At 43.3% G+C, this 13,943-nt stretch overlaps 1 protein-coding gene across 2 annotated transcripts; it reads left to right on the top strand.

The window, feature by feature from the left end:
- The first annotated feature begins 5,006 nt into the window (after positions 1-5,006).
- Positions 5,007-13,827, top strand: LOC110497236 (uncharacterized). Of its 2 annotated transcripts, XM_021573243.3 has the most exons (5): positions 5,007-5,067; positions 5,432-5,683; positions 7,252-7,388; positions 7,739-7,835; positions 8,282-13,827. In XM_021573243.3, the coding sequence occupies exons 2-5, from the start codon at positions 5,467-5,469 to the stop codon at positions 9,481-9,483; spliced, it is 1,653 nt and encodes a 550-aa protein (XP_021428918.2). In that variant the 5' UTR covers positions 5,007-5,067; positions 5,432-5,466; the 3' UTR covers positions 9,484-13,827. The 2 variants fall into 2 exon arrangements, with proteins under 2 accessions (XP_021428918.2, XP_021428917.2); XM_021573242.3 differs by lacking the exon at positions 5,007-5,067 and having other exon boundaries at positions 5,296-5,683.
- Positions 13,828-13,943: the final 116 nt, after the last annotated feature.

Raw genomic sequence — 13,943 nt, 5'->3', positions numbered from 1 at the left:
TTTGGTGGGCGACTCTCTCTTGGTAGGTTTGTCCCAATAATAATAATCCCAATAAGGTAATAATAATAATAATCCCAATAAGGTCACATCGACAGACTTTTCACCTAGCTCCGGGATGTATTTTTATTGGGAATTCATGTAATGGACATACACAAAATAGACCAAACTGGTGAAGTGAAATGAAAAAAATGATTTGTTAAAAAAATGGACAAAAAATAGAACGGAAAAGTGGTGCGTGCATATGTATTCACCCCCAAATATATGAATGAGCGATGGCCGAACGGCATAGGCAAGATGCAGTATATGGTAGAGTACAGTATATACATATGAGATGAGTAATGTAGGGTATGCAAACATTATATAAAGTGGCATTGTTTAAAGTGGCTGGTGATGCATTTATTACATACATTTTTCATTATTAAAGTGGCTAGAGATGAGTCAGTATGTTGGCAGCAGCCACTCAATGTTAGTGATGGCTGTTAAACATTCTGATGGCCTAGATATAGAAGCTGTTTTTCAGTCTCTAGGTCCCAGCTTTGATGCACCTGTACTGACCTCGCCTTCTGGATGATAGCGGGGTGAACAGGCAGTGGCTCGGGTGGTTGTTGTCCTTGATTATCTTTTTGGCCTTCCTGTGACATCGGGTGGTGTAGGTGTCCTGGAGGGCAGGTAGTTTGCCCCCAGTGATGCGTTGTGCAGACCTCACTACCCTCCGGAGAGCCTTACGGTTGTGGGCCATACCAGGCGGTGATGCAGCCCGACAGGATGCTCTCAATTGTGCATCTGTAAAAGTTTGTGAGTGTTTTTGGTGACAAGCCAAATTTCAAAAGCCTCCTGAGGTTGAAGAGGCGCTGCAGCACCTTCTTCACAACGCTGTCTGTCTGGGTGGACCATTTCAGTTTGTCCGGGATGTCAACTTAAAACTTTCCACCTTCTCCACTACTGTCCCGTCGATGTGGATAGGGGGATGCTCCCTCTGCTGTTTCCTGAAGTCCACAATCATTTTCCTGACACCACACTCCGAGGACCCTCACCTCCTCCCTGTAGGCCGTCTCGTCGTTGTTGGTAATCAAGCCTACCACTGTAGTGTCGTCTGCAAACTACAATCATGGGTGAACAGGGAGTACAGGAGAGGGCTGAGAACGCACCCTTGTGGGGCCCCTGTGTTGAGGATCAGCGGGGTGTGGATGTTGTTACCTACCCTCACCACCTGGGGGCGGCCTGTCAGGAATTCCAGGACCCAGTTGCACAGGGCGGGGTCGAGTCCCAGGGTCTCGAGCTTAATGACGAGTTTGGAGGGTACTATGGTGTTAAATGCTGAGCTGTAGTCGATGAACAGCATTCTTACATAGGTATTCCTCTTGTCCAGATGGGTTAGGGTAGTGTGCAGTGTGATTGCATCGTCTGTGGACCTATTGGGGCGGTAAACAAATAGGAGTGGGTCTAGGGTGTCAGGTAGGGTGGAGGTGATATGGTACTTGACTAGTCTCCAAGCACTTCATGATGACGGATGTGACTGCTACAGGGCGATGGTCTACCTGGACAAGGGTTGGTGAAAGTGACCTTGAACAGGTGAGGCTGTGGGTGAGGATGGGTGGCAGGAGAAGGGTTCATGTTTACCCCCATAGCCTGGCGAGGGCTGATGCGGCATCGGCAGCAGTGGCATGAGCTGTGGCTTGAAGTGGAAGCAACGTGAAGGCTGGGGCTGTACGACCAGGGGCGCAGTGGGGTGGAAGGCAGAAATGGTGCAAGCACTGCAAGAAAGTCCCTGGAGTGACACAGTGCCTGCTGTGATTGGTAGAGATTTCACAGTGCAGCTCACATCCCTTGACCCCACCCCTAAAGCACCAGTTAGATGTCAATGTCATCACTCAGGCAGAATCTGCAGCATGGCACCGAGAAAATATGGATATTCAGAACTTCTTCTGAAAGAGGGGCAAAAAAAAGGGAACAGGTTGAGGCATTAGTGATTGAGGTGGAGAGGGCAGAACAGCCAGAAAGTCAAAGAGCCGCAGCAGTTACGCCTCGTTCACAACGGAGTGAAAACACAACGCCCCCTTGTGGTTCAAGGTTCCGTTGCGAAACGTCAGTCAAACAACAGGATGTTACCAAAACAGAGAAGATGAAAATACGTGGTTTTCGATGATGGCTTTATGAGACAGCTAGCAACCTGTTAACGATTACCCATTTGAGTGAGTACTATTTTAATAGTAATGTTAAATAATACACATTGGGGCCTCCCGAGTGGCACAGTGGTCTAAGGCGTCTCTACAGACCCGGGTTCGATCACAGGTTGTGAAATGTGACACAGTGCTCCCCTGTGGACAGAAGCTGAACTTTACTGAAACATTCTAATTCACCCTGTTCAAAATTAGCAATGTTGAGGTGGTAGAACTGACTAAATTAAATGAATCGTAGTCTTATTACCTTTTCCATTCTACAAGCAAACATGTCTGGCTCATGTCTGTTATTTCCATACATTCCATATGTAACTATTTGTAAAAAAAATATATATACATATATATTTCATTAAGCTTTCATTTCTATTAGTCTTTTTATTCAATTAGCTACATACTTGTTCTATTGTTGTTGCATTGTTGAGAGGTTAACCTGCAAGTAAGCATTTCATTGCACTGAGTATTCCATGTATATGAGATGTATATGACAAATTAACTAACTTTAACTTGCTATGCGAATTACACTCTACTACTTTTTTTCAGAGGAAGGCCTTAAAAACTGTCAAAGACCCCAGCCACCCCAGTCATAGACTGTTCTCTCTACTACCGCATGGCGAGCCGTACCGGAGTGCCAAGTCTAGGACAAGTCTAAGTCAAAAAGTTTTTACTCCCAAGCCATAAGACTCCTGAACAGGTAACCAAATGGTTACCCGGACTATTTGCAGTGTGCCCCCCCAACCCCTCTTTTATGCTGCTGCTACTCTCTGTTTATCATATATGTATAGTCACTTTAACTATACATTCATGTACATACTACCTCAATTGGCCCAACTAACCAGTGCCCATGCATATATTGGTTAACCGGGCGATCTGCATTGTGTCCCACCACCCCCTCTTTTATGCTACTGCTACTCCCTGTTTATCATATATGCATAGTCACTTTAACCATATCTACATGTACATATTACCTCAATCAGCCCGACTAACCAGTGCCTGTATATAGCCTCGCTACTGTATATAGCCTCGCTACTGTTATAGCCTCGCTACTGTATATAGCCTCGCTAATGTATATAGCCTCTACTGCGATTTTTCACTGTCTTTTTACTGTTGTTTTTATTTCTTTACTTACCTATTGTTCACCTAATACCTTTTTTGCACTGTTGGTTAGAGCCTGTAAGTAAGCATTTCACTGTAAGGTTGTTGTATTCGGTGCACGTGACAAAAAAATGTTGATTTGATTTGAGAATACTAAGCGACAGTAACATAGAAAATACTAAGAGACAGCAACATAGAATACTAAGAGACAGCAACATATAATACTAAGAGACAGCAACATAGAATACTAAGAGACAGCAACATAGAATACTAAGAGACAGCAACATATAATACTAAGAGACAGCAACATATAATACTAAGAGACAGCAACATATAATACTAAGAGACAGTAACATAGAATACTAAGAGACAGTAACATATAATACTAAGAGACAGCAACATAGAATACTAAGAGACAGCAACATAGAATACTAAGAGACAGCAACATATAATACTAAGAGACAGCAACATAGAATACTAAGAGACAGCAACATATAATACTAAGAGACAGCAACATAGAATACTAAGAGACAGCAACAGAAGAGGGCAGACAAGAGATACCAACAGATGACACAGAGAAAGTGATGGTACTGTGGGATTCTTTAATCAGTTTGGCTTATTGCACATGTCAGAGTCTATGGTTGAAGTTGTTGAGTGGTTTTTGGCAATACACTAGATATACAGTACCGGTCAAAAGTTTGAACACACCTACTCATTCAGGGTTTTTTCTTTGTTTTTACTATTTTCTGATGTGGAGGCCAGGTCTTCTGATGCAGCACTCCATCACTCACCATCTTGGACAAATAACTCTTACACAGCCTCTTTGCTTACTTGAGCTGTTCTTGACAAAATATGGAGTTGGTCTTTTACCAAATAGGACTATCGTCTGTATACCCCACCTACTTTGTCACTACACAACTGATTGTCTCAAACGCATTAAGGAAAGGAATTCCACATATTAACTTTTAAGAAGGCACACCTGTTAATTAAAATGCATTCCAGGTGACTACCTCATGTAGTTGGTTGTGAGAATGCCAACAGTGTGCAAAGCTGTCATCAAGGCAAAGGGTGGCTACATTGAATAATCTCAAATATAAAATACATTTACATTTTTTAAAACACTTTTTGGATTACTAAATGATTCCACGTATGTTATTTCATAGTTATGATGTCTTCACTATCATTCTACAATGTAGAAAATAGTAAAAATAAAGAAAAACTCTTGAATGAGTAGGTGTGTCTAAACTTTTGACTGGTACTGTATGTGTTCCAGAGGAGACTGTTCCAGAGTAGAGAGACCCACAGTAGTAATTGTACTTGAATACTTGCAATGTCTGCTTTGCAGGGGGGAAGATGCAAGTTAGTTACCTGAAAAATGTTTAATCTCTCAATGTTCATCTTAAAGTGCACCAAATTCATGCATTTAGTTGTTGATATTACTTTTTTTCTTGGCAGCGGTTCTCTTCAAGCCACACTTTGATATGAATCTACAATATATTAATATTTCCCCCAAGCAATTACAGGGTTGATCAGAATTGGCCTAAGTTGGTGATATGACTTCTTCTTCTTTTATGGACTCGGCGCACAGTGCTTTGTGTGACGCATTGAGTGATGGCGGAGATAAATAGCTTCCCGTGTACATTTCCTGTCAATTGACACAATAAATGAAGGTCGTCTTTTTAACTCGAATAAGGTAACGTTCCAACGTAGAATGTCCCACTACCCGACCCGTTAGTTTGTTTCCGGAAGTACGTTTTTTGGGGGTGGATGCTTATTGTGTTGACTGGCTAGCAAAGTAAGTGCCGAGCCAACTACCATAGCCTTGCTTTCTCTCAATACCTCTGGTATTTGTATTTATGCGAATAGGCTCATATACTGTAAATACATATACAGATATACAGATCTTATATCTCGAAATTATATATATTTTTTAAAAATGCATTAGGTAGAGACCACAACATCCAACAGTAACGTTTGCTAGCATGCTAACACAGACAAAAGTGGTTTAGTTACCTGTATCTTTGCAGCTAATTTGAGCGATTTTTTCCCTTTTGATATACGGAATCGTAACACTGACCAACCTGAACAAAAGTAGCTAAAAGTTACTATCTCTTAACTGTAGCTAGCTGCTCATAGACACTTTGCCATGATGTCCGCAGCCATCATAACCTTCCAGTCGCAGCTCTCCGGGGTCATGGAGACGGTCCTTAAGTCAGCCATGTACGAGATCACCAGGCTGGTGGAGGATAGTTTCCTGGAGGAGGTGTCCCGGAACCGGGAGCAGGTCGAGTCACTGAAGAAGCGGCTGCAGTGGTCGGAGAACAGAGAGGGAGACCAGAGGGGGAAGTGTGGGGACTGTGGGAGAGCTGGCAAGGAAGGTCATGAGATAAGATTAGGAACTTCACAGACAGGTGAGAAGAGAGACATCTAACGACACAGTACCAGTCAAAAGTTTGGACACACCTACTCATTCTAGGGTTTTTCTTTATTTTGTATTATTTTCTACATTGTAGAATAATAGTGACATCAAAACTATGAAATAACACATGGAATCATGTAGTAACCCAAAAAGTGTTAAACAAATCTTAACTTATTGTACATTTTAGATTCTAGGCGCTTTTAATTAACAGCTTTGCCTTCGCTTGGCATTCTCTCAACCAGCTTCACCAGGAATGCTTTTCCAACATTCTTGAAGGAGTTTCCACAAATGCTGAGCACTTGTCGGCTGCTTTTCCTTCACTCTGTGGTTCAACTCATCCCAAACCATCTCTATTGGGTTGAGGTCAGGTGTTTGTGGAGGCCAGGTGCAGCACTCCATTACTCTCCTTCTTGGTCAAATAACTCTTCCACAGCCTGGAGGTATGTTAGGTCATTGTCCTGTTGAAAAACAAATGATAGTCCCACTAAGCGCAAACCAGATGGGATGGCATATGGCTGCAGAATGCTGTGTTAGCCATGCTGATTAAGTGTGCCTTGAATTCTACATAAATCACATACGGTGTCACCAGCAAAGCACCATTACACCTCCTTCATGCTTCCCAGTCGGAACCACAAATGCGGAGATCATCCGTTCACCTACTCTGCGTCTCACGAAGACACAGTATTTGGAACCAAAAGTCTCAAATTTGGGCTCATAAGACCAAATGAACGATTTCCACCAGTCTAATGTCCATTTCTCATGTGTCTTGGCCCAAGCAAGTCTCTTCTTATTATTGGTGTCCTTGAGAAATGGTTTCTTTGCAGTAATTTGACCATGTAGACCTGATTCAGGTAGTCTCCTCTAAATTGTTGATTTTGAGATGTCTGTTACATGAACTCTGTGAAGCATTTATTTGGGCTGCAATTTCTGAGGCTGTTAACTCTAATGAACGTATCCCATGCAGTAGAGGCAACTCTGCGCTTTGCGACTGCACTTGAAGAAACATGACAAGTCCTTGACATTTCCTGGATTGACTGACCTTCATGTCTTAAAGTAATAATTGACTGTCATTTCTCTTTGCTTATTTGAGCTGTTCTTGCCATAATATGGACTTGGTCTTTCACCAAATAGGGCTGTCTTTTGCATACCTCCCCTACCTTTTCACAACACAACTGACAGGCTCAAATGCATTAAGAAGAAAATAAATTCCACAAATGAACTTTTAATAAGGCACACCTGTTAATTGAAAACCGACCTCAACTGGAATGAGTATGTTTGTCCAAACTTTTGACTGGTTATATATATATATATATATATATATATATATATATATACATACGGAGGAATCACTGAAGTGGGGCTGCTGTAATGTGTACCTTTTATACTTTGGTGATCACTGACCAGACAGTATTGGTTTAAGGAAGGAGTCAGTCATGGGTGGTGGTGGCATGTTAATAAGATGTTTCCTTTCCTTCATCTGATGTGAGGTGACTCCATTATCCACAATGTTACTTACCTTTTACTCCAAATGAAACGTTCTCTTTGTTTACCTGTGGCCAGGTGTGGAGAGGGGGCGTGGCCTGAAGCAGGAGAAGGTATCAGGGGAGGAGTGGAGCAGCTGTGGGGGTGTGGCCAGGGAAACAGCCTTAAATGATCTGGAGGAGGCTGAGGCCACCAGCCCTAGGAGAATCTCTGAGGTAGGTAGGGGACTGACTAAACACATGGAGGCTGAGGCCACCAGCCCTAGGAGAACCTCTTGTATCTAGGGGAATTAAACACCTGTGACGGGTGCAGTGCTACAGAAAGTTCAGTTAGAAATGTTATTTTAAAGGATATATTAGAACAGATAGTCTGTGATGAAGAATTGGGCAGCCTTTTTAAAACCTCTCCTCATATTTGAACTGTTCCAGTTCTGGGCTGCAGCAAAGTTGTGAGATGTCTGGGGGTCCCAGAGGAGAATTCTGAGTAGAGAACCATCATGGCTATTCAATCACTGTCCGTTTATCCATCATTTAGTCAGAATCAACTCATTCATTTCCTCTTCCAGTCCACAGAGGTCGGAGATCAGAAGCTGGACAGTCTGCTGAAAGAGGAGGCTCTCCACAACACTGAGCTACAGGAGAGATGGGAGTTCTGCCTGGATGGTGAGTCAGGAGTTTACAACAAACATAAGACAATAGCCAACCTTTATGATAATAAGAGTAACTTATAATATGCTGTGTCATTTCAAATGTATTCATTAATACACATGTCAACATGAAACTGTAAGTACACATTTAACATTACAGTTACTCTACTACTGTTTCTACTCTTGCCAATGCCTTAAATCACATGTCAAACTCTTTCCACAGAGTGTCTGTGGGTTTCGCTCCTTCCTTGTACTTGATTGATGAATTAAGGCCACTAATTATTAAGGAACTCCCCTCACCTGGTTGTCTAGGTCTTAATGGAAAGGGACATTTAAAAAAAAAACAGCAGACACTAGGCCCTCTATGGAATGAGTTTAACACCCCTGTCTTTAATGTTTCTAGTAATTCTAATGTCTTAAATATTAATGCTTCTAATGCCACATGTACTCTATGTTCTTCAGAGGCTGATGGTTCAGACGTCTCTGGGCCCAGTAAGAGTTTTATTCAGCAGGATCTACATCAGTGCCAAGATGAGTGGAGATCCAGTCTAGACCAGAGGCCTGAACCACCAGGCCCCGAGGGAGACTCAGGGGACCCCACCGACCCTCTCTACCGCCCCCACTACAGCATGGAGGAACTAGGGGGTGACTTTGATAAGTCTGGTTACTGCAGTGGCGGTAGTGGCGACCATCTTCTAGACATGGAAGGGCTGGATAGGCTTCCTGGTTCTCCGTCTCGTCTGGGGGAGCTGAGCTACGGAGCTGTGGGTCACTACCAAGTGAACCTGGGGGGGTTTAAGGGGGGCGACCATCGCTCCCACATGCCTGGCCCCCATCGGATCCGGAGGGAGCAGGTGAAGTCGCCAACGCCATCTCCCCACCCGGAGGTGGGAGACCTGAACTGCCTGTTGATAAACGAGGAGGGGTACCTGCAGGACTCCAGTGTCTTGTACCCTGAACACGGTGTCCCAGAGTCAGGTAACAGAGCCAGCCACCGAGCCATCCACTCTGGAAGCTCAGCCCACAACAACAACACAGAGAGCCCGTATGATGCCGCTGACGATTTTGGACACTCTCTAAACCTCAGAGATCGTTCACAAGAGCAGGTAACAGGAGGAGGGGGGAGGCGTCATGCCTGCAATCAATGTACCATGAGCTTCCCAGACGCTGGTTCCCTCAAGGACCACAAGCAGACACACAAAACGGGGAGAGGGTTGAGTTCAGGGTCTGGGCCTCCATACTCCTGCACCCAGTGCGGTAAGACCTTCACCCAGGCCTGCAACCTCAAGGTCCACCAGCGGGTCCACCAGGCAGAGGGACTTCACCTCTGTAGCCACTGCTCCAAGGGCTTCACCTCCTTCTCCGACCTGAAGAGGCACAAGTGCAGCCAGACCACAGACAAGCCCTACTGCTGCTCCATCTGTGGGAACAAGTTCAGTCGGCTCTGGAACCTCAAGCTGCATCAGCGCATTCACACGCAGGAGAAACCCCACCGCTGCACTATGTGTGACAAGAGCTTCACGCGGGTGGACATTTTGAAGGTACACCAGCGCACACACACTGGGGAGAGACCGTACTGCTGTGCTGTGTGTGGACTCTGCTTCAAACGACTGGCCCATCTAAAGTTACACCAGCACAAACACAGGCCGGATTTCCTGGCCTGAGCGCTGGCCTAGAACAGTGATTTCAACTCTGTGAGGCATGGGTTCCGCCAATTTCTTTAAAATATATATATATATATATATACTTACAGTCCATTCAAAAGTTTGGACACACCTACTCATTCAAGGATTCTTCTATATTTTTACAATTTTCTACATTGTAGAATAATAGTGAAGACATCAAAACTATGAAATAACACATGGAATCATGTTGTAACCAAAAAAAGTGTTAAACAAATCAAAATATAATGATTTATTTTTTCAATATACATTTTTCAAGTTTCTTCAAGTGCATTGGCAAAACCATCAATCGCTATGATGAAACTGAATCTCATGAGGTCCGCCACAGAAAAGGAAGACCCAGAGTTACCTGGTCGATGACATTCGATGGATTGGACATTAGACTGGTGGAAATCTGTCCTTTAGTCTGATGAGTCCAAATTTGAGGTTTTTGGTTCCAACCACATGTGTGGGTCCCACCGTGAAGCATGGAGGAGGTGGTGTGGTGGTGCTTTGCTGGTGACACTGTATGTGATTTATTTTGAATTCAAGGCACACTTAACCAGCATGGCTACCACCACATTCTGCAGTGATATGCCATCCCATCTGGTTTGTGCTTAGTGGGACTATCATTTGTTTTTCAACAGGACAATGACCTAACACACCTCTAGGCTGTGTAAGAGTTATTTGACCAAGAAGGAGAGTAATGGACTGCTGCATCAGATGACCTGGCCTCCACAAACACCTGACCTCAACCCAATAGAGATGGTTTGGGATGAGATGGACCGCAGAGTGAAGGAAAAGCAGCCAACAAGTGCTCAGCATATGTGGGAACTCCTTCAAGACTGTTGGAAAAGCATTCCAGGTGAAGCTGGTTCAGAGAATGCCAAGAGTGTGCAAAGCTGTAATCAAGGCAAAGGGTGGCTATTTGAATAATCTCAAATATAAAATATACTTTGATTTGTTTAACAATTTTTTTGAGGTTATTACATGATTCCATGTGTTATTTCCTAATTATAATGTCTTCACTATTATTCCACAATGTAGAAAAAGAGTAGAAATAAAACCCCTTGGTGTGTAGGTGTTCTAAAACTCTTGACCGGTAGTGTGTGTATATACATACATACATACAGTGCCTTCGGAAAGTATTCAAACCTCATGACTTTTTCCACATTTTGTTACTTACAGCCTTGCAAAATTGATTGTTTTTTTTCCCCTCATCAATCTACACACAATACCCCATAATGATGGGGAGTGTTGCTGCACAGCTATTTTCAGGTCTCTCCAGAGATGTTTGATCAGGTTCAAGTCTTGTCTTGGCTGTGTGCTTCGGGTCGTTGTCCTGTTGGAGGGTGAAACTTCGCCAACAGTCTAAGGTCCTGAGCGCTTGCGAGCAGGTTTACATTAAGGATTGCTATGTACTTTGCTCCGTTGATCTTTCCCTCGATCCTGAACAACATCCCCACAGCATGATGCTTCCACCACAATGCTTCACCGTATGGGTGGTGGCAGGTTAGATGTGAAGCTTGGCTTTTTATTTCTTTATTTCACCTTTATTTAACCAGGCAGGCCAGTTGAGAAGAAGTTCTCATTTACAACTGCGACCTGGCCAAGATAAAGCAAAGCAGTGCGACAAAAACAACAACACAAAGTTACACATAAACAGACGTACAGTCAATAACACAATAGAAAAATCTGTAAACAGCGTGTGCAAATTTAAAAGAGTAGGGAGGTAAGGCAATAAATAGGCCATAGAGGTGAAATTATTACAATTTAGCATTAACACTGGAGTGATAGATGTGCCGATGATGATGTGCAAGTAGAGATACTGGGGTGCAAAAGAGCAAGAGGATAAATAATATGGGGATGAGGTAGTTGGGTGTGCTATTTACAGATTGGCTGTGTACAGCTACAGTGATCTGGCATTCAGACCAGAGTTCAATCTTGGTTTCATTAGATCAGATAATATTGTTTCTCATGGTCTGAGAGTCTTTAGGTGCCTTTTGGCAAACTCCAAGCGGGCTGTCGTGCCTTTTACTGAGGAATGGCTTCTGTATGGCCACTACCATAAAGGCCTATTGGTGGAGTGCTGCAGAGATGGCTGCCCTTCTGGAATGTTCTCCCATCTCTACAGAGGAACTCCGGAGCTCTGTCAGAGTGACCATCAGGTTCTTGGTCATCTCCCTGACCAAGGCCCTTCTCACCCGATTGCTCAGTTTGGCCGGGCGGCCAGCACTAGGAAGAATGATGGGGGCCACTGTGTACTTGTGGACCTTCTATGCTGCAGAAATGTTTTGGTACCCTTCCCAAGATCTGAGTCTCGACACAATCCTGTCTCGGCGCTCTACGGACAATTCCTTTGACCTCCATGGCTTGGTTTTTGCTCTGACATGCACTGTCAACTGTGGGACCTTTTCCAAATCATGTCCAATCAATTGAATTTACCACGGGTGGAATCCAATCAAGTTGTAGAAACATCTCAAGGATGATCAATGGAAACAGGATGCACCTGAGCTCAATTTTGAGTCTCATAGCAAATGGTCTGAATACATTTGCACAAATTTCTAAAAACCTGTTTTCGGTTTGTCATTATGGGGTATTCTGTGTAGATTGCTGTGGATTTTAATTTATTTAATCAAGGCTGTAACGTAACAAATTTGAAAAAGTCAAGGGGTATGAATCCTTTCCGAAGGCCCTGTATATACTCAGTCCAGCTCTGAAAGTTGTAATAGTGGGAATGCACAAGGTGTAATTTCGAAATTGGGTAGTACATCATCAGTTCCTCTTGTCATGTTAGTCATTGCACACCTTAGAGAGCTATTTATAACTTGTCAGAAATGTCCAGATCAACGAGCCCATGTCAACTAACGTTTTTTAAATTTATATCTTACAAAAATATAAACAACATGCAACAATTTTACTGAGTTATAGTTCATATAAGGAAATCAGTCAATTGAAATAAATTCATTAGGCCCTATTCTATGGATTTCACATGACTGGGCAGGGGAGCAGCCATGGGTTGGCCTGGGAGGGCATAGGCCCATCCACTGGGAGCCAGGCCCAGCCAAACAGAATGAGTTTCTCCCCACAAAAGAGCTTTATTACAGACATAAATACTCCTCAGTTTCAACAGCTGTCTGGGTGGCTGGTCTCAGACAATCCCGCAGGTGAAGAAGCCGGATGTCGAGGTCTTGGGCTGGCATGGTTACACTTGCGCTTGTGAAGCTAGTTGGATGTACTGCCAAACTATTGACAAGTATGTTGGAGGCGGCTTATGGTAGAGAAATGAACATTCAATTATCTGGCAACAGCTCTGGTGGACATTCCTGCAGTCAGCATGCCAATTACACGCTCTCTCAAAATCTGAGACATCTGTGGCATTGTGTGACAAAACTGCACATTTTAGAGGCCTTTTATTGTCCCCAGCTCAAGGTTCACCTGTGTAATGATCATGCTGTTTAATCAGCTTCTTGATATGGGACACCTGTCAGGTGGATGGATTATCTTGGCAAAAGAGAAATGCTCACTAACAGGGATGTAAACAAATTTGTATACAACATTTGAGAGAAGTAAGCTTTTTGTGTGAATGGAACATTTCTGGGATCTTTTATTTCAGCTCAAGAAACATGAGATCAACTCTACATGTATTTACATTTTTGTTCAGTATAGGTTATTTAGCCCGTAGATCTTGACAAGTTTGTCAGTCAAATAACACATAAATACACATTAGACATGGCCAAATGTATAGAATTCCAAGAAAAGGAGCTTTAAAACAGCAACATTTCCTTTGCATCCCATGACAAAATGTGTAGAATTGCAGGAAATAAGCTTTAAACCCAGCAGCATTCTCTCCACCAAGAGCGGCGTGAACAGTTTGTGTCATGAACAGTGCCAATAGAAATAGACGTGTTAGATTTTGGGTTAAACTTTGAACATAGTTATACTCAGAAGAATAGTATCTAACGGTGAGGGACTGGTTTTTACTTCAGAAGTTAATGGTCTGTAGGAGCCAGATGGCTTTGGAATGTGTAGGGGAGATGGGTGGCGATCTTAGAACCTAACAATGTCACTGAGGGAGAGAGGGTAATGTATAACGTTTACATTATGTCAGGATATGTCACTGAGGGAGAGAGGGTAATGTATAACGTTTACATTATGTCAGGATATGTTATGGTTAGCCATCAGGGATCCTCTGGGAGAAGAGACACTGTCTATCATTCACCATGACAGCCTTGAGTTGAAGAGACTCCGCCTAGGAGAAAGGGTTGTCAGTACTTGTGTGAAATGTTGTTTGTCTGAATGCAGCTCTATCGACCCTTTGGGAAGAATTAAACTTGGATAAGCTTTCCTAGTGTCCGTGGAGTCATTAACTCAAAGAATTAGAACCTAACATGTGGTACGAGTTCCCCAATGCTGGAAGGGCCCCTGAGTGAAAATATTTTGGATCCCTTGGTCTCGATATT

This window comes from Oncorhynchus mykiss, chromosome 19 (genome assembly GCF_057628025.1).
Source record: "Oncorhynchus mykiss isolate SJ-2025 chromosome 19, ASM5762802v1, whole genome shotgun sequence".
Classification (NCBI taxonomy): Eukaryota; Metazoa; Chordata; class Actinopteri; order Salmoniformes; family Salmonidae; genus Oncorhynchus; species Oncorhynchus mykiss.
The sequence above is the reverse complement of the archived record's forward strand: the minus strand, read 5'-3'. Positions and strand labels throughout refer to the sequence as shown.

Excerpts from the sequence above, each read along its gene's own strand:
- LOC110497236 (XM_021573242.3), top strand. The coding sequence starts at position 5,419 with ATGATGTCCGCAGCCATCATAACCTTCCAGTCGCAGCTCTCCGGGGTC. Across the intron at positions 5,684-7,251 it reads ATTAGGAACTTCACAGACAG|GTGTGGAGAGGGGGCGTGGC; the intron begins GTGAGAAGAGAG and ends ACCTGTGGCCAG. Across the intron at positions 7,836-8,281 it reads ATGGGAGTTCTGCCTGGATG|AGGCTGATGGTTCAGACGTC; the intron begins GTGAGTCAGGAG and ends TATGTTCTTCAG.